The 25219-nt window shown below is 41.4% G+C and overlaps 3 protein-coding genes across 5 annotated transcripts in view; 2 read left to right on the top strand and 1 right to left on the bottom strand.

Moving 5' to 3' along the window:
• dclk1a (doublecortin-like kinase 1a) overlaps positions 1 to 17547 on the top strand; it is a 95082-nt gene extending 77535 nt beyond the window's left edge. For 2 of the 3 annotated variants that reach the window (XM_059351432.1, XM_059351433.1), the window contains 8 exons: positions 1220 to 1366; positions 3541 to 3674; positions 4826 to 4903; positions 5006 to 5102; positions 5945 to 6025; positions 6174 to 6287; positions 7144 to 7217; positions 15211 to 17547. In XM_059351432.1, the coding sequence (XP_059207415.1) occupies positions 1220 to 1366; positions 3541 to 3674; positions 4826 to 4903; positions 5006 to 5102; positions 5945 to 6025; positions 6174 to 6287; positions 7144 to 7217; positions 15211 to 15268 (783 nt within the window). In that variant the 3' untranslated portion in view covers positions 15269 to 17547. The remainder of the gene's footprint in view (positions 1 to 1219; positions 1367 to 3540; positions 3675 to 4825; positions 4904 to 5005; positions 5103 to 5944; positions 6026 to 6173; positions 6288 to 7143; positions 7218 to 15210) is intronic. The other variant, XM_059351434.1, reaches the window with a different exon arrangement.
• A 1897-nt stretch (positions 17548 to 19444) lies between these two features.
• On the top strand, positions 19445 to 24929 carry rfxap (regulatory factor X-associated protein). The gene is made up of 3 exons (XM_059351446.1): positions 19445 to 20169; positions 22043 to 22153; positions 24143 to 24929. Exons 1-3 carry the CDS (start codon positions 19747 to 19749, stop codon positions 24245 to 24247), a joined length of 639 nt encoding a protein of 212 aa, XP_059207429.1. The 5' UTR covers positions 19445 to 19746; the 3' UTR covers positions 24248 to 24929.
• Positions 24719 to 25219, bottom strand: part of smad9 (SMAD family member 9) — a 15546-nt gene continuing 15045 nt past the window's right edge. The window contains exon 8 of the mRNA XM_059351439.1: positions 24719 to 25219. This exon is cut by the window's right edge and continues 211 nt beyond it. The gene's annotated coding sequence lies outside the window, so the exon portion shown is untranslated.

The following is a 25219-nucleotide window of genomic DNA, read 5'->3' as shown; positions in this document are numbered from 1 at the left end:
TCCACTCAGGGAGAGAAACATACACAGAAAGACAGAGAAAGAGAAAGAGACGAGGGGGTTAGAAGAGGGGGCGATTCATACAGAACAAAAATAAGAAAAGGTCTGCAAGAAAAGGGGGAAAAAGATGAATTAAAGGAAATAAAATGAAAGGGAAATATTAAAGAGATGTTTTAGCCTACACTGTAAAAAAGGTTTGTAGAAATAACAGTAAAACTCTGTCAAATACATCAGAAATAGGGCATAAAATGAAGAATTGTATATCACCGTATTAGACACTTTGGTAACACTTTACAATAACCATAATTTATAGATGGTAAATAGACCATTTATAAATGTAAACAGATAGTTTATTAATGTTTAATCATCATTTATAAACCATATATAGGCCATTTAGAATGCTGAATAGAAAATGTAATAATGTTGAACTATAATTTATAAATGCCAAATAGATTACTTTACCATAAACAAACATAAGTATTAGTTTATTAATAGCTTTACACACATTATAACATTTTTAACACCATCTTAAGTATGTAAATGATTTCAAAATTATTCTTATACCTTTAAGAAATTGCTTGAAACCATTTAAAGATGAAATATGTATAGAATTTTGTGAATGGTTAATAATAATTGGTTTATAAACCATCTATAAACATCACTTAGATGGTTATTGTAAAGTGTTACCGACACTTTTAATTACCATAAATCAAAGAATAGCGCAAAACTTTTACTTTTTTCTGTCATAAACTGGAAGAAACACACAGGTTTTTAGGTAAAATATAACATTTTCATGCAAAATTTATGGAGAAATACCCTGATGTGTGAATGAATGACACAATTACCCTAAAAATAACAGGATTATTCAGACTAAATTACAGTTTTTGCTGATATTTACATTTAAATTTAGAATAGAAAATCCACTCACTGTATTTTTTACGGTGAAGTTCTGGCAACCACAGCTGCAGGTATTTTACCGTAAATTAAACAGATTATTTTTTACAGTGTAGGTGAGGAATAAGGACACAGTTTGCCCCGCTGGCTGCTGAGCAAACGAAAATCCCTGCTACTAAATCAACTTTCTCGCCAGAAAAACCTCCGCTCAGCAGAACTGTGAGAAGTTGGAAGTGAAACCTGTCAGGTTGTGTGTGTGAAAACGCCAAACAAAGTCCTGTTCCCATTACTGACAGCCCGCCTGTCCATCATGTTTGTTTTTCCTCAGGGGGGGGATCTGTTCGACGCCATCACCTCCGCCAACAGGTACACGGAGAGGGACGCCAGCGGCATGCTCTACAACCTGGCCAACGCCATCAAATACCTCCACAGCCTCAACATCGTGCACAGAGACATCAAGCCAGAGAACCTGCTGGTGAGTTCACCTTTCTGTCTCCGTGCTCATGGAACTTGCCGCAGTGTAAAAGCCTCCCTCCTTTCTGAATGGACAGAGAAGTAATATCAGTCACAGAGGAGAGATGAGTCATCCATGCTGCCCTCACACCTCCTTCTCCTTCTCCTCCCTCCTCCTCCCTGCTGTCCACCTCCTCCTGTCTTCATCCCCTCCTTCTCCCCAGAGTCTCTCCTCTCATGTGATGGTCACACCAGACTTATGACAGAAGTTTTGAGCCACGAATCCAAAACAATGAGCTGAAAGACGCTCAAAAACAACAAAAACTGCCCAAAATTTTGCATTGAAGTGAATGGGACGGCCGACAAAAAATGAGCGAAAAAGAAAAATAATTGGAGATTTTTAAACGTCTACTTCTCCGGCATAATTTCACCTAGAGACTCCATTTAAACTTTAAACAGTAGACACAAGTCTTGTGTATCGGTGTATTAATCCACGTTTCGATAGGTCATATAGTTTTTTATCAATCCCTGTTCAATGACCATGATCATTTTTGGAGAAATTCTGAGACCAACTGTTATATAATCTTAAAATGTTTTTGTAGTCATGAATGGACTACTGACGTACCGGGCTCAGGCCCAGGGGCCCAAAGTGTGAGGGGCCACTAGCCTTTACCTGCAAAATGTCTCTCAATGTCACTCAGAGACACACAAAGTGAGTACGGAGAGACAAAAATTACACTATGACTATGGATACAAAACGACCAAAAGTGCCTAGAAAGAGACACAAAACAAGCAAAAAAAAGTCACAAAGTGACTAAAAGAGACACAAAATTAATATAAAAGACCAAAAGAATGACAAAATGTGACTACAAGAGATACAAAATGACAAAATAAAGACAAAAAATGACACAAAAGGCCTACAAAGAGACAGAAAGTGACCACAAAAGATACTAAGTGACGACAAGGAGACACAAAATGACAAAAAAGACAAAGTGTCTTCAAAGAGACAATAAATGACAAAAAAAGACAAAAAGTGACACAAAACGACATATTAAAGACTAAAAATTACACACAAAATTACCAAGAAAAGAAACAGAGTGACTTTAATGAGACATGAAAGGAGATATATAAGGAGGCCGAACATTTTTTTTAATTAAAATTAAAAAAAAAACAACCAAAACAGATAAAATAGCTACACAAAACAACACAAAATGAGGCCCAAAACCATGAAATGAAGCATAATGACGACAATCAGAAGTCCAACACAACAACAGTGAAGAGGTAAAACCACCATGAACTCCGTCTTGCTCCTCTGTTGTTCAGCTGAACAGGAAGTCACAGGACATGCCTTGTTTAACAGTCAACCATTTGTAGCAGGAAGAGTTCAGACGTTGGCGCCCCCTAGTGGCTCTGCAGCAAACAGCAACACACCTCGCTTCCCATATTAACCTGATTTCACCTGCAGAACTGAGCTTGAAAGGCTTTAGAGGATTTAGTTACATTTTTCTACAAACATAATCTGGATATTTAAAAAAAAAAAGCTATTTTCACATCTGCACATCTGTTTGAAATGCTGCTGTTAACATCATTTGTTGTGTGTGTGTGTGTGTGTCAAGGTTATAATAGTTTTGTATTTTTCATTAGTTTTAGTTTTAATTTCGTTGTGAATTTTTGTTTTCAAATTCAGTTAGTTTTAGTTCGTTTTTAGAGTGAGTTTTAGTTTAGTTTTTATTAGTTTTAGTGTTAGTTTTAGTTTTTTTGTAATGGGCTATGTGTTGGTGCCAGATTCAAAGTGGTCATAATAAATTTTGCGTTTATTTCCTTTGGTTTATCATCTCAGCCCCAATAAGGTTATTAACTCTTACAGTTCTGGGTGTTTTGTATTTTGGTTCTAGTGTAAACATCCCAGTCTCAGTAAACATATTCACCATGTGTTGCATGTTCAAATAGAAACACTGAATTATGAATGAAAAAAGTAGATAAAAACGAAAACTAAGGACATTTTCACTATAATTTTAGTTAGTTTTAGTTAGTTTTGTAACCACAAATTACAGTTTCAGTTAGTTATCGTTTTTTTAAAAACTCTAGTTTTTATTTCTATTTCAGTTAACGAAAATGTTTTTTCAATTCTAGTTTTCATTATTTCGTTAGTTTTCGTTAACTATAATAACCTTGGTGTGTGTTCTCTGTGTGTAGGTGTATGAGCATGGCGATGGCAGCAAAAGCCTGAAACTGGGAGACTTTGGTCTGGCGACGGTTGTGGACGGACCGCTCTACACCGTCTGCGGCACGCCGACATATGTAGCACCGGAGATCATCGCAGAAACAGGGTGAGAGCAGCGGCAGCACAGGGAGGTCACGGGGTCACGGGGTCACACTGTGAGGTCACGGGGTCACACAGGCACAGCCAATTACAGCTTTTATCAACTGCTAAAACACTAAACCCTACTGTCTGAACCAAATGGCCTGAACCCACACTGTAAAAAATAATCTGTTAAATTTACGGTAAATTACCGGCAGCTGTGGTTGCCAGAACTTCCCCGTACAAATACAGTGAGGGGGTTTTCTACTGTAAATTTAAATGTAAATATCAGCAAAAACTGTCATTTAGACTGAATAATCACATTATTTTTAGGGTAATTGTGTCATTGTGACATCATGGTATTTCTCCATTAACTTTATAAGAAAATGTTATATTTTTACAGCAAAACTGTGTGTTTCCTACAGTTTATGACAGTAAAAGTAAAAGTTTTGTGTTATTCTTTGATTCACGGTAATTAAAAGTGTCTACTACAGCAATGCACAATTTTAAATTTTCCGCCCTATTTCTGATGCGATTTGACGGTGTTTTACTGTAATTTATACAAACATTTTTTACAGTGCACTGATTGAATCAATCACTCTTTTGGCAAAACCATTTTATTTTTTTATTTAACCAGGGAATATCCCATTGAGATTAAGAACTTCTTTATTAAAGGAGCCCTGGCCAAGAGGCAGCAAACACTAAATACAGTTACATATTTACATAACATACAGACCTTAACCCATAAGAACCCATGGTGTTACCCGTGTAACAAACACGTTAAATCTTCTATTTTTTGTTACTAGGCTAAGTTTAAACCCATTTAACAATCCTAATCCTTTAATAGATTGTCCTGTATTGCATTTAACTTGTTTTGACCATATTTCCTGAACAAATTAAAGTCACAATTTTGATATATGTCATGGAGATGCAAACAAAAAGACACATGGTTATTTGTATTTATTTATTATCGATGTATTATTATTATTATTATTATAAAATAATTGTGATTATTATTTTTGCCATAATCAAACAGCTCTACGGCCAATATATGAGCCATGACTTAATGCAGTTAGTCTGCAGGTTACAGACAAAAAACGTTATGTTTTCTCGTAGAGAAATGTCTGAAAACAGAGCGACCTGTTGCCTTGAAGTCATGATGTAACGTTGTGTTTGCAGGTACGGCCTTAAGGTGGACATCTGGGCTGCTGGAGTCATCACCTACATCCTGCTGTGTGGTTTCCCGCCATTTAGAGGGTGAGTCCACAGCTCCAAGTGCAGTTTCACCAGCACTTTTTCTCTTGTAATGTCCCACACAGAATATTGAGCGTACATTAATGTGAGTTGTTTGGTTTGCAGGAGCAGCGACGACCAGGAAGTGCTTTTTGATCAGATACTGATGGGACAGCTAGAGTTCCCCCTGCCCTACTGGGACAACGTGTCAGAGACCGCCAAGGTGAACATCTCCATATGTTTAGCTGTGTGTGAGTGTGTGTGTGTGTGTGTGTGTGTGTGTGTGTCTGTCTGTGTGTGTGTCTGTCTGTGTGTGTCTGTGTCTATGTGTGTGTGTATGTGTGTGTGTGTGTGTCTGTGTGTGTCTCTGTGTGTGTCTGTGTGTGTGTGTCTGTGTCTGTGTGTGTGTCTATGTGTGTGTGTGTGTCTGTCTGTCTGTCTGTCTGTGTCTGTGTCTGTGTGAGTGTCTGTGTGTGTGTGTGTGTGTGTATGTGTGTCTGTGTGTGTCTCTGTGTGTGTCTCTGTGTGTGTGTGTGTCTGTGTGTGTGTCTGTGTCTGTGTGTGTGTCTATGTGTGTGTGTGTGTCTGTCTGTCTGTGTGTGTGTGTGTGTGTGTGTGAGTGTCTGTGTGTGTGTGTGTGTGTGTCTGTCTGTCTGTCTGTCTGTGTCTGTGTGAGTGTCTGTGTGTCTGTGTGTGTGAGTGTGTGTGAGTGTCTGTGTGTGTGTGTGTGTGTGTGTGTGTGCGTGTCTGTGTGTGTGTGCGTGTCTGTGTGTGAGTGTGTGTGAGTGTGTGTGTGTATGTGTGTGTGCGTGTCTGTGTCTGTGTCTATGTGTGTGTATGTGTGTGTGTGCGTGTCTGTGTCTGTGTGTGTGTGTGTGTGTGTGTGTGTGTGTGTGTGTGTGTCTGTCTGTCTGTCTGTCTGTCTGTCTGTCTGTCTGTGTCTATGTGTGTGTGTGTGTGTGTGTGTGTGTGTGTGTGTGTGTCTGTGTGTCTATGTGTGTATGTTGTGAACATAGATTAACTTGCCTCCCTCTCTGTGTGTGTGTGTGTGTGTGTGTGCTGCAGGAGCTGATCCGGTCCATGCTGGAGGTGGAGGTGGACCAGAGGTACAGCGCGCTGCAGGTGCTGGAGCACCCCTGGGTCACTGTGAGTAAATAAAGCCCACTACTGTTTGTGCCACGTTGTTTTCCTATCATTATATATATTATATATTATTATTATTATTATTATTATTATATTATATATATCATTCCTATATGTTCTTATATTCCTCGTCTCCTCTGGCTGGCTGCAGGACGAGGGTCTCTGTGAGAACGACCACCAGCTGTCGGTAGCAGGGAAGATAAAGAAACACTTCAACACCAGTCCGAAGGGCAGCGACACCACTGCAGGAGTCTCAGTCATATCTGTGAGTAACTAAAAATACTACATTACCCATAAACCAACAGACTGTTATAGTCAGGCAGCTTAGGACCAGATTTCAGAATAAAGGGGACACGCTGGACAAAAGCACCACATTTCTTCCACGTGCTCTCTATCATCATAGGTTTAAATTTTTGGTAGGAGCCACTTCATCAAAATTGTGGATCGGAGATGGCACCCATATAAAGTCTATGAGAACCAATATATCTTCCAATCCACTTAAAAGGTCAATCTTGGTGTCAAAATATGCATTTTCTGGGTCAAGGAATCATTTAAAGCTATTGAGAATATCACTAGAGATCTGACATGAGATTAAAACGTTCCCTTGATTTTTTTTTGAGCAGTGTACATTGCAGCTAATCCGCTCTCTCCCGTGAACATAGATACATTTTCAGCTCAGGATTCTTGCTGCAGCACTTGAAGACCTACCAGTCTGGGTGAAAATGAACATATCTATTTGATCAGATAATTATCTAGTGATATTCTCAATAGCTTTAAATGATTCCTTGACACAGAAAATGTATATTTTGACACCAAGATTGACCTTCTAAGGGGCTTGGAAGATATAGAGTTTCTCATAGATTTCATATGGCTGCCATCGCCGATCCACAATCTTGATGAAGTGGCTCCTACCAAAAATTGAAACCTATGGTGATAGAGAGCATGTGGAAAAAATGTGATGCTTTTGTCCGGCGTGTCTCTTTATTTGGCTAAGCCGCCTGACTGTCAGGTTCATCTGATGTTAAATATCTCAGAGCGATGCGACTTTCTGACTGAAGTTTCTTCTGTTCTCCGTTGAACTGGTGCTTAGATTGATTGTGCTGGTTTCTCTTTGTGTTCAGTTGGATGACAGCTTTTCTATGCAGAGATCTGGGTCGTTGGATTTCTACCAGCACCCGGCCATGTACTGGATCAGGTACGCCAGGTTTCCATAGCGACACGACCAGCTCGTTGGTCACAAACCAACAAATCAGAAACAAAGCAAACTGTGTCTCTGATTCGCTGCCTGGCTGCTCGCTGCTCTCTGTTCCTCCCTTTCATCCCTCTCTCTCTGGAAACACACATTTCATGCAGCACTGTGCATCGTTGTCGTCTGTTTTTTGCTGCAGCCTTGTCCTCTATGTCAGCTATTCTCAACCTTGGGGTCGGGACCCCAATTGGGGTCGCGAGATGATTTCTGGGGGTCGCCAAATCATTTTGGAAGTCAGCTCTGTCTCCACTGTGTTAAAGTGTTCATGTGTTAAGGTGTTTTACTCTTTTTGCTCACTTAATGTCTTTTTTTTTGTCATTTTGTGTGTGTTTTTTGTCTTTTTGTGTCTTTTTTGGTCATTTTGTGTCTTTTTTTTAAATCATTTTGTGGTCAATTTGTGTCTATTTTGGTCATTTTGTTTCCTTTTTTTTGGTCATTTTGTGTCTTCTTTTGGGTCATTTTGTGTCTTTCTTTGGTCATTTTGTGTCTTTTCTGGTCATTTTGTGTCTTTTTTAGTCATTTTGTGTCTTTTTTTATCATTTTGTGGTCAATTTGTGTCTATTTTGGTCATTTTGTGTCTTTTTTCATCATTTTGTGGTCATTTTGTGTCTTTTTTTTATCATTTTGTGGTCAATTTGTGTCTTTTTTTGATGGTTTTGTGGTCAATTTGTGTCTTTTTTGGTCATTTTGTTTCCTTTTTTTTATCATTTTGTGTCTTCTTTTGGGTAATTTTGTGTCTTTCTTTGGTCATTTTGTGTCTTTTTTGGTCATCTTGTGTCTTTTTTTAATCATTTTTGGTCATTTTGTGTCTATTTTAATCATTTTGTGGTCAATTTGTGTCTTTTGTGGTCATTTTGTTTCCTTTTTTGGTAATTTTGTTTCTTTTTTGGGTGATCTGAACTGTGCGTGTGAGATTGTGTTCAGTGAGCGGGGGTCGCGACTCAAAAAGGTTGAGAACTACTGCTCTGTGTGTCATGGTGGTCTCAGTGTGTAAATAAGAAAGTTACCCTCTTCATTTCTCTGTTGTCAACCAAATTCTCTGACAGCAAAGTAAACAAAGTGAGTTAACAGTCTCTTCCTGTTTACACGTTTCTTTGTGAACGCTGCCTTGTAAAGAAGTATCGCTGCTCCTCGCTTCTCACAGTCAGTTTCATTCTGTTTGTTGTGTTTGATGTCCTGCTGCCTCCACTGACCCTCAGCTGCTGCTTCCTCTACTGCTGCTGTCTGACTTTATACACTGCTGGATTATGGAGGACCTAAAGTTGATCACATTTCATAGATATCATTTTTACCAGTTTGATATTTGGTAATTGGACACTGTCAAGAGGAATCAATCACAACAATCCATGTCGTAATCTAGCTAAAGATGTTTAATAAAAATAATTGAATTTACGTCGAATCACAACTTAATTTAGGTGTTGATAAGAATTAGTTATTTGATCTTTGTATTATTAGTTTAATTTAGTTGTTTTTGCAAAATCACCATGGAGCATGGTCAGTACACTTTACAATTAAAAAGTATGTTGAGGAAAAAGCATACAAGAAGCAACTAATAAAATAAAATAAATTAAAATAAATTGAAAACAGACAAACAAACAAAGAGAGAGAGAGAGAAAAAAAAGGGGGGGGGGGGCCTTTATAATCACAAAATAATTAAATGAAAAAATAAGTAAATAAATATATACATACATATATCTATACACACACAGAGATACATATACATGTCTGTAAAGCTCTAAATGTGTACGCTAAATCAAGATAAAATAAAAAGATAAATAAATCTTCAGCGTTAAGCGTTACCAATTTTAGTTACACTGTAAAAGATGTTTGTAGAAATTACAGTAAAAAACTGTCAAATTGCATCAGAAATAGGTTGTAAAATTAAACATTGTAGATCACTGTAGTATATACTTTTAATTACTGTAAATCAAAGAATAGTATAAAACTTTAAATTCTACTGCCATAAACTGTAGAAAACACACAGTTTTGCTGTAAAAATCTAAAATGTTCATGCAAAGTTAATGGAGGAATACCACGATGAAACAATTATCCTAAAAGTAATGGGATTATTCAGTATAAATTACAGTTTTTGCTGATATTTACATTTACATACGCTCACTGTATTTTTTACGGTGATGTTCTGGCAACCACAGCTGCTGGTATTTTACCGTGAATTAAACTGATTTTTTTTCACAGTGTAGATAATGTCAGGTTGCTAAAAAATAAAATTAAAAACGACCAATCAATCCCTCTTCTGACTGTCCAATCAAATATCAGTTAATAACTAAAGTCATAAGGCTCTCCTGCTCCTTCCTCCTCCTCTAACCCTGTGTTCTCCTGCTCCTTCCTCCTCCTCTAACCCTGTGTTCTCCTGCTGTGACTCCTCCTCTAACCCTGTGTTCTCCTGCTCCTTCCTCCTCCTCTAACCCTGTGTTCTCCTGCTCCTTCCTCCTCCTCTAACCCTGTGTTCTCCTGCTCCTTCCTCCTCCTCTAACCCTGTGTTCTCCTGCTCCTTCCTCCTCCTCTAACCCTGTGTTCTCCTGCTCCTTCCTCCTCCTCTAACCCTGTGTTCTCCTGCTCCTTCCTCCTCCTCTAACCCTGTGTTCTCCTGCTCCTTCCTCCTCCTCTAACCCTGTGTTCTCCTGCTCCTTCCTCCTCCTCTAACCCTGTGTTCTCCTGCTCCTTCCTCCTCCTCTAACCCTGTGTTCTCCTGCTCCTTCCTCCTCCTCTAACCCTGTGTTCTCCTGCTCCTTCCTCCTCCTCTAATCCTGTGTTCTCCTGCTCCTTCCTCCTCCTCTAACCCTGTGTTCTCCTGCTCCTTCCTCCTCCTCTAACCCTGTGTTCTCCTGCTCCTTCCTCCTCCTCTAACCCTGTGTTCTCCTGCTCCTTCCTCCTCCTCTAACCTGTGTTCTCCTGCTCCTTCCTCCTCCTCTAACCCTGTGTTCTCCTGCTCCTTCCTCCTCCTCTAACCCTGTGTTCTCCTGCTCCTTCCTCCTCCTCTAACCCTGTGTTCTCCTGCTCCTTCCTCCTCCTCTAACCTGTGTTTTCCTGCTCCTTCCTCCTCCTCTAACCCTGTGTTCTCCTGCTCCTTCCTCCTCCTCTAACCCTGTGTTCTCCTGCTCCTTCCTCCTCCTCTAACCCTGTGTTCTCCTGCTCCTTCCTCCTCCTCTAACCCTGTGTTCTCCTGCTCCTTCCTCCTCCTCTAACCCTGTGTTCTCCTGCTCCTTCCTCCTCCTCTAACCCTGTGTTCTCCTGCTCCTTCCTCCTCCTCTAACCCTGTGTTCTCCTGCTCCTTCCTCCTCCTCTAACCCTGTGTTCTCCTGCTCCTTCCTCCTCCTCTAACCCTGTGTTCTCCTGCTCCTTCCTCCTCCTCTAACCCTGTGTTCTCCTGCTCCTTCCTCCTCCTCTAACCCTGTGTTCTCCTGTTCCTTCCTCCTCCTCTAACCCTGTGTTCTCCTGCTCCTTCCTCCTCCTCTAACCCTGTGTTCTCCTGCTATTTCCTCCTCCTCTAATCCTGTGTTCTCCTGCTCCTTCCTCCTCCTCTAACCCTGTGTTCTCCTGCTCCTTCCTCCTCCTCTAACCCTGTGTTCTCCTGCTCCTTCCTCCTCCTCTAACCCTATGTTCTCCTGCTCCTTCCTCCTCCTCTAACCCTGTGTTCTCCTGCTCCTTCCTCCTCCTCCTCTAACCCTGTGTTCTCCTGCTCCTTCCTCCTCCTCTAACCCTGTGTTCTCCTGCTCCTTCCTCCTCCTCTAACCTGTGTTCTCCTGCTCCTTCCTCCTCCTCTAACCCTGTGTTCTCCTGCTCCTTCCTCCTCCTCTAACCCTGTGTTCTCCTGCTCCTTCCTCCTCCTCTAACCTGTGTTCTCCTGCTCCTTCCTCCTCCTCTAACCTGTGTTCTCCTGCTCCTTCCTCCTCCTCTAACCTGTGTTCTCCTGCTCCTTCCTCCTCCTCTAACCCTGTGTTCTCCTGCTCCTTCCTCCTCCTCTAACCCTGTGTCTTCCTGCTCCTTCCTCCTCCTCTAACCCTGTGTTCTCCTGCTCCTTCCTCCTCCTCTAATCCTGTGTTCTCCTGCTCCTTCCTCCTCCTCTAACCCTGTGTTCTCCTGCTCCTTCCTCCTCCTCTAACCCTGTGTTCTCCTGCTCCTTCCTCCTCCTCTAACCCTGTGTTCTCCTGCTCCTTCCTCCTCCTCTAACCCTGTGTTCTCCTGCTCCTTCCTCCTCCTCTAACCCTGTGTTCTCCTGCTCCTTCCTCCTCCTCTAACCTGTGTTCTCCTGCTCCTTCCTCCTCCTCTAACCCTGTGTTCTCCTGCTCCTTCCTCCTCCTCTAACCCTGTGTTCTCCTGCTCCTTCCTCCTCCTCTAACCCTGTGTTCTCCTGCTCCTTCCTCCTCCTCTAACCCTGTGTTCTCCTGCTCCTTCCTCCTCCTCTAACCTGTGTTCTCCTGCTCCTTCCTCCTCCTCTAACCTGTGTTCTCCTGCTCCTTCCTCCTCCTCTAACCTGTGTTCTCCTGCTCCTTCCTCCTCCTCTAACCCTGTGTTCTCCTGCTCCTTCCTCCTCCTCTAACCCTGTGTCTTCCTGCTCCTTCCTCCTCCTCTAACCCTGTGTTCTCCTGGTCCTTCCTCCTCCTCTAATCCTGTGTTCTCCTGCTCCTTCCTCCTCCTCTAACCCTGTGTTCTCCTGCTCCTTCCTCCTCCTCTAACCCTGTGTTCTCCTGCTCCTTCCTCCTCCTCTAACCCTGTGTTCTCCTGCTCCTTCCTCCTCCTCTAACCCTGTGTTCTCCTGCTCCTTCCTCCTCCTCTAACCCTGTGTTCTCCTGCTCCTTCCTCCTCCTCTAACCTGTGTTCTCCTGCTCCTTCCTCCTCCTCTAACCTGTGTTATCCTGCTCCTTCCTCCTCCTCTAACCCTGTGTTCTCCTGCTCCTTCCTCCTCCTCTAACCCTGTGTTCTCCTGCTCCTTCCTCCTCCTCTAACCTGTGTTCTCCTGCTCCTTCCTCCTCCTCTAACCCTGTGTTCTCCTGCTATTTCCTCCTCCTCTAACCCTGTGTTCTCCTGCTCCTTCCTCCTCCTCTAACCCTGTGTTCTCCTGCTCCTTCCTCCTCCTCTAACCCTGTGTTCTCCTGCTCCTTCCTCCTCCTCTAACCCTGTGTTCTCCTGCTCCTTCCTCCTCCTCTAACCCTGTGTTCTCCTGCTCCTTCCTCCTCCTCTAACCCTGTGTTCTCCTGCTCCTTCCTCCTCCTCTAACCCTGTGTTCTCCTGCTCCTTCCTCCTCCTCTAACCCTGTGTTCTCCTGCTCCTTCCTCCTCCTCTAACCCTGTGTTCTCCTGCTCCTTCCTCCTCCTCTAACCCTGTGTTCTCCTGCTCCTTCCTCCTCCTCTAACCCTGTGTTCTCCTGCTCCTTCCTCCTCCTCTAACCCTGTGTTCTCCTGCTCCTTCCTCCTCCTCTAACCCTGTGTTCTCCTGCTCCTTCCTCCTCCTCTAATCCTGTGTTCTCCTGCTCCTTCCTCCTCCTCTAACCCTGTGTTCTCCTGCTCCTTCCTCCTCCTCTAACCCTGTGTTCTCCTGCTCCTTCCTCCTCCTCTAACCCTGTGTTCTCCTGCTCCTTCCTCCTCCTCTAACCTGTGTTCTCCTGCTCCTTCCTCCTCCTCTAACCCTGTGTTCTCCTGCTCCTTCCTCCTCCTCTAACCCTGTGTTCTCCTGCTCCTTCCTCCTCCTCTAACCCTGTGTTCTCCTGCTCCTTCCTCCTCCTCTAACCTGTGTTTTCCTGCTCCTTCCTCCTCCTCTAACCCTGTGTTCTCCTGCTCCTTCCTCCTCCTCTAACCCTGTGTTCTCCTGCTCCTTCCTCCTCCTCTAACCCTGTGTTCTCCTGCTCCTTCCTCCTCCTCTAACCCTGTGTTCTCCTGCTCCTTCCTCCTCCTCTAACCCTGTGTTCTCCTGCTCCTTCCTCCTCCTCTAACCCTGTGTTCTCCTGCTCCTTCCTCCTCCTCTAACCCTGTGTTCTCCTGCTCCTTCCTCCTCCTCTAACCCTGTGTTCTCCTGCTCCTTCCTCCTCCTCTAACCCTGTGTTCTCCTGCTCCTTCCTCCTCCTCTAACCCTGTGTTCTCCTGCTCCTTCCTCCTCCTCTAACCCTGTGTTCTCCTGTTCCTTCCTCCTCCTCTAACCCTGTGTTCTCCTGCTCCTTCCTCCTCCTCTAACCCTGTGTTCTCCTGCTATTTCCTCCTCCTCTAATCCTGTGTTCTCCTGCTCCTTCCTCCTCCTCTAACCCTGTGTTCTCCTGCTCCTTCCTCCTCCTCTAACCCTGTGTTCTCCTGCTCCTTCCTCCTCCTCTAACCCTATGTTCTCCTGCTCCTTCCTCCTCCTCTAACCCTGTGTTCTCCTGCTCCTTCCTCCTCCTCCTCTAACCCTGTGTTCTCCTGCTCCTTCCTCCTCCTCTAACCCTGTGTTCTCCTGCTCCTTCCTCCTCCTCTAACCTGTGTTCTCCTGCTCCTTCCTCCTCCTCTAACCCTGTGTTCTCCTGCTCCTTCCTCCTCCTCTAACCCTGTGTTCTCCTGCTCCTTCCTCCTCCTCTAACCTGTGTTCTCCTGCTCCTTCCTCCTCCTCTAACCTGTGTTCTCCTGCTCCTTCCTCCTCCTCTAACCTGTGTTCTCCTGCTCCTTCCTCCTCCTCTAACCCTGTGTTCTCCTGCTCCTTCCTCCTCCTCTAACCCTGTGTCTTCCTGCTCCTTCCTCCTCCTCTAACCCTGTGTTCTCCTGCTCCTTCCTCCTCCTCTAATCCTGTGTTCTCCTGCTCCTTCCTCCTCCTCTAACCCTGTGTTCTCCTGCTCCTTCCTCCTCCTCTAACCCTGTGTTCTCCTGCTCCTTCCTCCTCCTCTAACCCTGTGTTCTCCTGCTCCTTCCTCCTCCTCTAACCCTGTGTTCTCCTGCTCCTTCCTCCTCCTCTAACCCTGTGTTCTCCTGCTCCTTCCTCCTCCTCTAACCTGTGTTCTCCTGCTCCTTCCTCCTCCTCTAACCCTGTGTTCTCCTGCTCCTTCCTCCTCCTCTAACCCTGTGTTCTCCTGCTCCTTCCTCCTCCTCTAACCCTGTGTTCTCCTGCTCCTTCCTCCTCCTCTAACCCTGTGTTCTCCTGCTCCTTCCTCCTCCTCTAACCTGTGTTCTCCTGCTCCTTCCTCCTCCTCTAACCTGTGTTCTCCTGCTCCTTCCTCCTCCTCTAACCTGTGTTCTCCTGCTCCTTCCTCCTCCTCTAACCCTGTGTTCTCCTGCTCCTTCCTCCTCCTCTAACCCTGTGTCTTCCTGCTCCTTCCTCCTCCTCTAACCCTGTGTTCTCCTGGTCCTTCCTCCTCCTCTAATCCTGTGTTCTCCTGCTCCTTCCTCCTCCTCTAACCCTGTGTTCTCCTGCTCCTTCCTCCTCCTCTAACCCTGTGTTCTCCTGCTCCTTCCTCCTCCTCTAACCCTGTGTTCTCCTGCTCCTTCCTCCTCCTCTAACCCTGTGTTCTCCTGCTCCTTCCTCCTCCTCTAACCCTGTGTTCTCCTGCTCCTTCCTCCTCCTCTAACCTGTGTTCTCCTGCTCCTTCCTCCTCCTCTAACCTGTGTTATCCTGCTCCTTCCTCCTCCTCTAACCCTGTGTTCTCCTGCTCCTTCCTCCTCCTCTAACCCTGTGTTCTCCTGCTCCTTCCTCCTCCTCTAACCTGTGTTCTCCTGCTCCTTCCTCCTCCTCTAACCCTGTGTTCTCCTGCTATTTCCTCCTCCTCTAACCCTGTGTTCTCCTGCTCCTTCCTCCTCCTCTAACCCTGTGTTCTCCTGCTCCTTCCTCCTCCTCTAACCCTGTGTTCTCCTGCTCCTTCCTCCTCCTCTAACCCTGTGTTCTCCTGCTCCTTCCTCCTCCTCTAACCCTGTGTTCTCCTGCTCCTTCCTCCTCCTCTAACCCTGTGTTCTCCTTCCTCCTGCAGGCCACCTCTCTTGATAAGGAGGGGCAGGTTCTCAGACGAGGACGCCACCCGGATGTGAAGCCGCTGCCTCTGCAGACGCCGACAGTAACAACACCGACACCAACAGCAACTCTCCGGGCAGCGCCTCCCAGTTGCCTCCCTGGCCTGCCCGCCGCCCCGCCCTCTCTGACCCCTGACCCCTCCCCCGACCCCAGCCTCCCATCGGACTCTGAGGACATCTCCATCAGCTCCGCCAGCACCGCCTGCTCCCCCAACTCGCCATTCTAGAGAGGAGGCGCATGCAGGGGAGGAAGCCAGGAGGGAAAATCCTCATCCAGCTCCTCCCTCTATTCGGAGGAGGAGGAGGAGGAGGAGGAGGAAGAGGAGACATCTACAGCTGGTGGTGAACAGGGGAAAAATATCAGAGAGAACTTTTAACTCCCTTGAATCCATCTTTCCAAACCCGAAGGGGAGATCGATCAAAGGAGAAAGGAGGGTGGAGAGGTTGGGTGAAAGACTAAAGAGGCAACAAGAAACAGAGAACACGAGTCGGAGGGAAAAGGTGGAACGAGGTGAAAGACTTTTTATTTCTTTCTTTTCAACATTCTCTCATCTGAGCACATGTTGCAGAGCTCGAGGAGCGATAAAAGGGCGACAGCAGCGTTTCCCTTCAGTGATGATCAGGGCTCGACATGGAGACTTCCTCATGGTGGAGCAATATGAGAATATGGACCAGTGTTCATGTTTTATTGAACCTTATTTATTCATTCTTTACTCACTGCATTCTTTTTATATGTATTTCCCTTTTTCATGAAGTTGAAAGAGCTTTGTGAAGCAAAAAAACAATGTGTAGAAGTAGAGCTCAGAGATGTTGAAGTTAGTGTGAAAATGAGAGCAACAGTGTAGAGAAAGGGTTTTTTTTTTCTTACAAATGTGTTAAATACAGTGTCCATAGAAAAAAAGACACATCAAAGACAGCACTTGTGCTATAATTCTGTGCTCCACACAGTATTGGCGTTGCCTTCCTGTAATGTTGGATTGCAGTATTACAGTTTACATTTTACACGGACTGCTATTAAGACAATAATGGTGCATTTGATCCTTTCTTGTAATTTTGTTAACTGCTTCGTTCATACACACAAAATTCAGCAGCATTCGGGGTGCTTGTGTAGCAAACTCAACATGTTTTCCTCAATGCGCACGGTTCCACAATCATTCTGAATTGATATCATATTAATCTTGATATTTTGTGATGCTCATGTTCAACATATGAAGCCTTGTTTACATTTTTTTCCCAAAACTAAAGGCATATTTCATCCACATATTCCAGCAGTAAACAAAGGTATACTTGTTGCAGACTAGGTGTGCCACTTTTATGGGTTTGGGGAAATGTTTTAGGTGGTAAATGTTCACAATGAGCCGTTTCTGAGGGCTGCCTATTTGCACAACGTACTGCAGTCTCTGTGCAGTGGAGTAGAGAAACCAGACAGAAACCAGAGAACCAGCAGCACTCTTGAAAACAGTACAGCTAAAAGGATGGAAGAGGATTTATTTCAGCTCTGTACAACCTCATTCATGGCTTCATTTATTCAGATGAAAGCATGACAGACATACAGTAGCCTATTCTTATATAAAAAAAAAAGGTTTTGTGATGAAGTATTGTTTATATGTTATGTAAATAACATAATTTCATTTATTTTGATAGTTCACAATACAGTATATTTATTTACTAGTAGTAAGTCTATGAGAACTGTAAAAAAACAACAACAAAAAAACAGTCATTCATGTGTATTAGTCAGTCAGCAAAGAAAAAAATTAGAGGAGATCATCAGGTCGGAATGAAACAATACAAATGAATTAAAGAAGACTTTTTCGACCTGAAGCTGTACCGCCTTGATGGATCTACACAGACAAAGCCAGAGAAGAAGAAAAGACCGCCATCTTCTTGTTACTGGGAATGATGTCACTTCCTGTGCAGAAGCAACCAGTCTTGATTCCCAGTAACTGATGTGAGATAATAGAGAGGAGAAGCCAGAGGAGTGAGAGAAGTGCAGAGTGATTTCCTTTTTTTTTAACAGATGATCTCCCTGCAGTCGTCACACTTGTCTGTAAGTTTCTGTATTTATTCTCATCATCACACATATACAGTAATGTGCCGCCATATTGACCCAATCAGTATGAACTAGTCGTGCTGTTGAAATCCACTCTTTCCAGCACGTTGGGCACATGTGGTTTACCAAAGTGCTCTCACTGCTGCACCACAGTATTACAACCTGTTGCAATACCAATACCTGTACCTCTGTTCAACAATGGTCTATCAATAATAATAGTAATAATTAAAATATGTTTCAAAAACAAGTTGTCTGGGTTTTTTTTTGTTGTGCTTTGGAGTGGTTTGATGTTTTTACTTGTTGTCAGAAAAACAACTTGCTCCATACAAATGACTTTCATCGTACATTTTTCAGTTATTTGGATTAACTGCAGATAGCAAAAGCTTTAGCCAAAAACATGGCAACCAAGTTTTACCTTGGAGACCCTAGTATAGAATGTAAATACAGTCAAAAATGCCCAAAAGACTGTAGAATAATGTGTCGATCATTGTAATAATATAGTTTTATTATAAATACAAAAAAACACCTTTTTAGAGTGTGTCCGAAAATTGGAAAAACAAACAAAAGCAAGTCAAAAGTCAGTGACATCATCAGTGAAATTTGTCCAAATGTGTTTAAAAACACTGCAGAATAATGTGTTGGTCATGTTCAAAGTGTAGTTTGACTATCATTTTGAAAAAAACAAACACCATAAAAGAGTATGACTGAAAATTGAAAACAAAAGAAGAAAAAAAAGTCTCAGTAGTTTGTCAAAAAATGTTGCATTATGTATTTAATGTATTATGGGATGTCCAAAAATTGGAATAAAAAAAAGTAAATTTTTGTCAAAAATTGTAACATTTTTAAATGCCAAAAAATACTTTTTTATCATCTGTTGATAAATATTAGAGTATAGTTTGTCCACAGATTACAGAAAAACACCATATTATGGGATGTCCAAAAATTGGACTAAAAGAAAAAAGTCATGTCGATTTTTGTCAAAAATTGTCAAATTTTAAAATGCCTAAAATGCAGAAAATTACTTTATTATCATCTGTTGATACATATTAGAGCATCGTTTTTCCATAAATGACAGAAAAACACCATATTATGGGATGTCCAAAAATTGGACAAAAAAATCAAAAATCAGTGAAAATAAAGTTTGTTCAAAAATCTCTAAAAGTGCTGCAGAATAGCATGTCGGTCATAGTAATAGTGTAGTTTGACCAAATGTAAAATACAATAATATTTTAGAGAATGGCCAAAAATTTGTAATAAAAAAAAAAAGCCATATGTCGATAAAGTCAAAAGTTGGTCAAAGTTAGGTCTCTCCAAAAACGCTTAAAAAACGCTACTGAATAGTTGGTTGATCATTGTAATAGTATAATTTGACCATAAATATAAAAATAAACACTATTTTAGAGTATGACCAAAAATTAGAAAAAATAAAAACCCTCCATAATATATAATGTAGAAATAAGTCAAAATCTGTCCAAATTAAGTCAATTCCAAAAATGCCTAAAAAAATCTATTGAATATGATCATGGTAAAAGTGTAATTTGAACATAAATATATTTTAAAAATTCCATATTAGAGTATGACTGGGAGAAAAAACGAAGAAAGAAAACGCCATAGTAAAGTGTTGAGACAAAAAAAATGTCATAGTATTGTGTGCCATTTAAAATCTCATTGAGGCTTTTTGTCATAAAAATATAAATTCAGTTACAATCCAACAATTAAATACAGTTAGCTCTGATGTCAATTCAAAAGATGATTTAATTGATCTGGACACACAAACCCAGTAAAATATTGAGCATAAAAATATCTCAATCAAAGGAAACTTTCAAAACAACTTGATATTTCTATTGTCAACCTTACTGACAATTAGTTGACCAACTGTCTATCCTTGACCAGGATTAAATATTTCCACTGTCATTACAAATGACAAAGAATTAATCCAGAATAAAATAATCATACAGATGGATATTTACACAAATATATTATATATAATGACTTAATGCCTTTACTCTTTCATTTCTAATTTAAAAACGCCGCCATAAATAAAGTGAAGTTTTATGTGTTTCCTGCAAAACTTGAAAAAATAAATTAGGTGATTGTTTTAACAGGGTGACCAAATTAAAGGAGCGTGAAGTTTCTACCTGTGGCCTCTAGGGGTCACACATAGACTGTATCACACTACCGCCAAGCGGGAAACAAGCGAAGAAGAAAGTACTAGACATCTACCATAGACTGTGGACATTCAGGCTAAAGAAACTACGCATTTGTTATTTTAAACGGCTAAAAGTCATATTATCTTCTTCCTAGATCATAGTGTATAGATAAACGACCACTAAAAGAGGAAATATTTGGGGCTAGCTATCGTTAGAGGACTACAAAGGGATGGTGGATGGTAGCTAGCCGGTTAGCCACCTAGCCGCTGCTAACTGCTAATGCTAACACCGCAACCATGAGTGAAGAAGAGAACTCAGCCTCAAACAAAGACAAAGACTCCACTCTGCTGCTGACTAAAGACGGACAGCGGTATTATGTGAGTAAAAGCGGAGTGGTGGACAGTAGGAACGTGGTCACGCCGCACGAACCGGAGAACAGCGCCTCCTACGACATGGATGATCCGGACGAGGAGAGCGACGTCCTGGACACGTCGGACCCGAGAGACGGCGCCGCCAGCCCGGAGGAGCTCAACGACGAGGAGACCTCGGAGGGCGACAACGCCCCCAAACAGTGCACCTATGAGGGCTGCACGGAGACCACCACCCAGGTGGCCAAGCAGAGGAAGCCGTGGATGTGCAAGAAACACCGCAACAAGATGTACAAAGACAAATACAAGAAGAAGAAGAGTGATCAGGCAATGTCCAGCGGAAAACTTGATGTAAAATCACACCTCATCAATGCTTTCATACAGTGGCGGTTCTAGACCAGTGTTACTGTGGGGGCCAAGCAGGGGCCACTGTTTAATCAGAGCGGCACATTAAAAAACAGCAAAGATTATATTTAAGCATTCAAACCCTTTATTATAGCTTATTTAAAAATCTCATTTAAGTATATTTGGAAGATACAAATACATAGATTGAAACAATGAGACTTAGCAACAATAATAACCTATTTTTGTGCGACAATGACATTTCTCATTTTTGTGCACAATTACTTTTTTATTTTGAAAGTGCAGTATAGTGAGAATGATCTTTTTTATACATATATATACACAAGCTTTTATTGCACAATTAAACTATTATGCAATGTTCACATTTTGGGTTCCTTTTGTGTACAATGAGATATTGTTTGAACAAAAAATAGGTAAAAAAATTTCCATCGTTCATCGTTATAAATTGATCATTTTATTATTAATTTGACACAGGGGCCACAGCAGGGGCCAAGGGCTTCTTCACAGGGGCAGTGGCCCCTGGAGGCCCCTGTGTAGAACCGCCACTGCTTTCATAGCTAGTCAAGTCAAGTCAAGTCAAAGTTTATTTATAGAGCACATTTAAAAACAACCTCAGTTGACCAAAGTGCTGTACAGTTATTCAAATAGAATAAATCATACACAAATAGGTATAAATAAGACAATAAAAACAATGAAAACAATAAAATACTAAAAACAATAAAATAAAATAGAATAAAATAGTAATATAAACTCAATCCAGAACAGTGTTAGAGATAAAAAGACAAATAAAAGGGTAAAAAAGTAAAAAAGAAAGCCAAGGATTCTTGCCTAGCTGGGACTGAACGCCAAGGAGAATAAATAGGTTTTTAATAATGTTTTAAAGTGCTCAACAGACTGTGCAGCTCTGACCTGGAAAGGTCGGCTGTTCCACAGCTTTGGGGCCGCCACAGAGAAGGCTCTGTCCCCACGAGTACGGAGTCTGGACCGCGGTACGACCAGGAGCAGCTTGTTAGACGACCTAAGTGCTCTGGAAGTACTGTGGGGTTTTAAAAGCTCTGATAAATAAGACGGTGCCAGACCATTTAAGCACTTAAAAACAATTTATAAAACCTTAAACTGGATCAGCTAGATGCGCAGAGACTGTCCACTCAAACTACATTAGAGTAGACCTTTATTACTTTGAGAGGTTTTTTTTTTTTTTTAACTCGTGTACATGTGGTTAGGGCTGGGCGATATGGCCCTAAAATATTATCACGATATTTCAGGCTATTTTTGCGATATTGATATTCTTGACGATATTAGGAAATACTTAAGATATTAAGATTTAAGAACTTAAGATTTTTTTTTAGCCTGTATAAATAAATACAATTCTAACATGTAGTTTGAAGTGCAAATCTCAACAGTTGTCAAATACAAAAAAATTTACTCTTGAGTATGAGCAAATAATAAAAAATAACCATTTAGGGGTTCCGGGGGCATATTTTAATGAAATATTGTAAAGGAGAATAAAGGTTCTTGTATGTTTTATTTAAGGCATCTTATTTTGACAGTCTTCTTGTAAATTCTGTGGTGGATTCTCTTCACACACTGTGCTCTTATTTTGAAAGCTGCATGTGTTTAGCGACAGGGAGTAAGTAGCTTTTTGTGATTAAAACAACTTTAACCACTACATCAAGAAGTAGGAACGTTGCCAATATCATGATATGCATTTCTTTAACCATTAAAAAAAACAACGATATTATCGTGAACGATATGATATGGCACAGCCCTACATGTGGTTCCCTGGTGCTGTTTTTTCCAGAACCACACTACAAACTCCCCCAGTTAATTGCTTGTTTTTGTCTTTTTGTGTCCCAATCAGGAGAACTCGGAGGAGAGGCCTGTGTCTGTGAACAAGCAGCGTCTGGGTGCCATGGGGGACCGGCCAGCCAGACCCTCTCTGATAGAGCAGGTCCTCAACCAGAAGAGACTGGTAGGTCATCACCAGCTGTCAGACTGTCAGAGTAGATAGATAGATATACTTTATTTATCCCAAGCTGGCCATGATGCAACTACAGATAAGTGATAGACACATTAACCCTCTAAACCCCAAGCAGTTTCTACATTCTACTCTCTGTGGCCTTGTTTTTTTTATTAAAATCTATGGAACCAGCACAATCATAGCTAGAAGTGGGTACAACTCAAAAAATGGATTTTCTCTGATGAATTACTTTTTAAAAATTGGTATAAATTGGAATTTATACAGTACAGGCCAAAAGTTTGGACACACCCAACTCATTCAATGCGTTTTTCTTTATTTTCATGACTATTTACATTGTAGATTCTCACTGAAGGCATCAAAACTATGAATAAACACATATGGAATTATGTACTTAACAAAAAAAGTGTGAAATAACTGAAAACATGTCTTGTATTTTAGATTCCTCAAAGTAACCACCCTTTGCTTACTAGAATATAAGACATGTTTTCAGTTATTTCACACTTTTTTGTTAAGTACATAATTCCACATGTGTTCATTCATAGTTCTGATGAATTTACAATGTCAATAGTCATGAAAATAAAGGAAAAACATTGAATGAGAAGGTGTGTCCAAACTTTTGGCCTGTACTGTATATATACAACAGTTTTCCAAGTGTCACAGATGTTAGGGTAATAAATTGTGTCTCCACATGCTATTATTGAACTACCTCACATCTCCTCTGTGCTCTGTGTAAACAGATTTTCAGTGAGTATTTTCATGTGACTGTTCGTCTCAGCAGAATCAATCATTGCTTCATTGTCGCTGAGGAGCACAATTTAATGTTTATTTTTGTCTATGTTCTAAAGGATTTTGGCAGAAATGTCACAATTTTAAGCTTTGTTTTGTATACTTTTTCTAATGGAAATGTTCAAAACCTATGATCTGGTTAAACAATTGACAGTTCAAACTCCAACAAAGGTATTTTGGGGTCGAATGGAAAAAACAGAACAGTGTGTGTTGCTTGGCACCAAACTATTCAGTGACATCTTACTTTAAGGGGGCATGTGGACCCCAGCCATGCCAGGAAAATGCCCCCTAATACACAGATACCTCCCTCTACCTTCCTCCTCTTATTTCTTCAAGGTTTCCCCCATAGACTGTATGGTTTTCCCCTTGATATGTCACCCACCAGTATATGATTGTCCTGTTATAGCTAATTTTATGGGATCCTTTAATGTTGCCATGCTCAGCTGCAAGCCTAAGTTGCAGAACTTGGCTGAGCCCTGTATCCAGATAACTTGCATGCATTGGCTTTAATGCATGTAACAAATAAACAATTGAAGTTAAAAAATTAATCATAGAATCAGTTTAGAAAGGAAAATGTATTCTAAACTGTTGACTCATGGAAGTATCACCTTAACAGATAAACAGCTGAACACACTCAATGGAAACCAAATATTCTTCAGAAAGTTCTTCCCAACTCTGTTGCAGAAGTTCCCTTAAATGTGGAGCAACTTGTAGGTTGTAAGTGGTCAAGAAAAGTTGGGACGCCTGTAGGAATTGGTAGCAACTTAGCAACTTTCAAGGCTTGATCAACCTCCGTTGCTGCAGAACTGCTTTAAGTTTTAAACCCATTTCTTGTTCCCTGAAAAAGGCCTTTTTGTATAATTCTGAAATGTACATTATTTTCCAGTTTTGGTTAAGCTTACCTTTTTTTATTTACCTCTGGCAGTTCACCACTTACCTTTGGACCCTTTCAAGCTGTTCATTTGACTTGAACTGCTTGAATTTCAATAAAGAATTGAAAAATTGTGGCGTTCTAAAACTTTTGACCAGGAGTGTACATAAACATGTTTTACAGTCTTGTACTTCTACTGTTCCCCCATCCAGACTGTTTACACATCAGGTTCTCATGTATAGAGACATTTGGCACAAGGTGTAATTTCCACTGAAATATTTGTGGTCATATTTTGCTCTAAAACTTGAACGTGTTTCTTTCAGTCGCTGCTCAGAAGTCCGGAGGTGATCAGCTTCCTGCAGCAGCAGCAGCAGCTTCTCGCCTCACAGAGCCGCAGCCAATCACAGCAGCAGTTCCAGGGCTGTTGACACTGGAGAAACACTGGTACGCCACGCAGAAATATATAGGAACCATACACTGTAAACATGATTTTTCTGTGCAGAAGAAGGAATAATATGATGATAAAGGGATGTTTTAAACACGAGGAAAGCCAGGAGAACTAAACTAGGTGAACTGATGCACAACAGGTCCATCTCTGGTGCTTTTCTTTTTAAAAATGTACTTTTTACTTTATTTCTCCATGTGGCAGTAATAATAAAGCATTAGATTCTAATCCAGAAGTTATTTTGATGTTGAAGCCCCAGATAAATAGAATAGTCATGAGCTTAAATTCATCATCCTGTCTGTTCATTTGCTTATATAAAAAAAAAAGAATGAGTATCTTTGTGTGTTTGTTTTATGTTTTATAAATTATTCTTTAACATGAAGTGTTGTTACATGTGACAATCAGCTGTGTAATGCATGTCTGACATCTCTTTTCAGTCTGGCACTGTTTTAAAACAAGATTTTATATTCCTATTTATCTGAAGCGGTTGCACAAACAAAGTAAATTTTAACTGTATACAAAAGGAACAAAGATTTAAGTTTGGTGGGATAAATTTAGGTCGCGTTAGCTCTGTTGTCTGCTGTATGTTGCTCCTATGTTTTTAAGTTGAAGTATATGTTCTGCTGTGAATATGAAATTAAAATGATGATGTTGATCTTGAGAAATTTTCCAGACTTTGTCCGTGCTTTGTCCACGAACATCTTGATCCTTAAAGAAAACAGCTTTAATGGAACAAGTAAAAAGCAAACATACATGAAGTCAAACATGGAAATATAGTACATAGAATACATTTACAACATGTAAAAGCCTTTGAGTACCTATAAATATATCCCATTTTTTCTTGTATTGGAGTGCAGTTCACGTCGGGATATGAGCTAAATGAAATTCACTCACTTGCATGTTTCACTTATGAGTCATGATGTGGCTAGCATATTGTTTGAGATGACGAGAAGGA

This window comes from Centropristis striata, chromosome 15 (genome assembly GCF_030273125.1).
Source record: "Centropristis striata isolate RG_2023a ecotype Rhode Island chromosome 15, C.striata_1.0, whole genome shotgun sequence".
NCBI classification, from domain to species: domain Eukaryota; kingdom Metazoa; phylum Chordata; class Actinopteri; order Perciformes; family Serranidae; genus Centropristis; species Centropristis striata.
This window is presented reverse-complemented; position numbering and strand designations above follow the sequence as displayed.

What these genes read in the sequence shown, in the direction of transcription:
- rfxap (XM_059351446.1), top strand. Translation starts at nt 19,747, where the DNA reads ATGAGTGAAGAAGAGAACTCAGCCTCAAACAAAGACAAAGACTCCACT. An exon ending in TGTCCAGCGGAAAACTTGAT is followed by an intron (nt 20,170 to 22,042) that starts GTAAAATCACAC and finishes TGTCCCAATCAG; the next exon opens with GAGAACTCGGAGGAGAGGCC. An exon ending in TCCTCAACCAGAAGAGACTG is followed by an intron (nt 22,154 to 24,142) that starts GTAGGTCATCAC and finishes TGTTTCTTTCAG; the next exon opens with TCGCTGCTCAGAAGTCCGGA.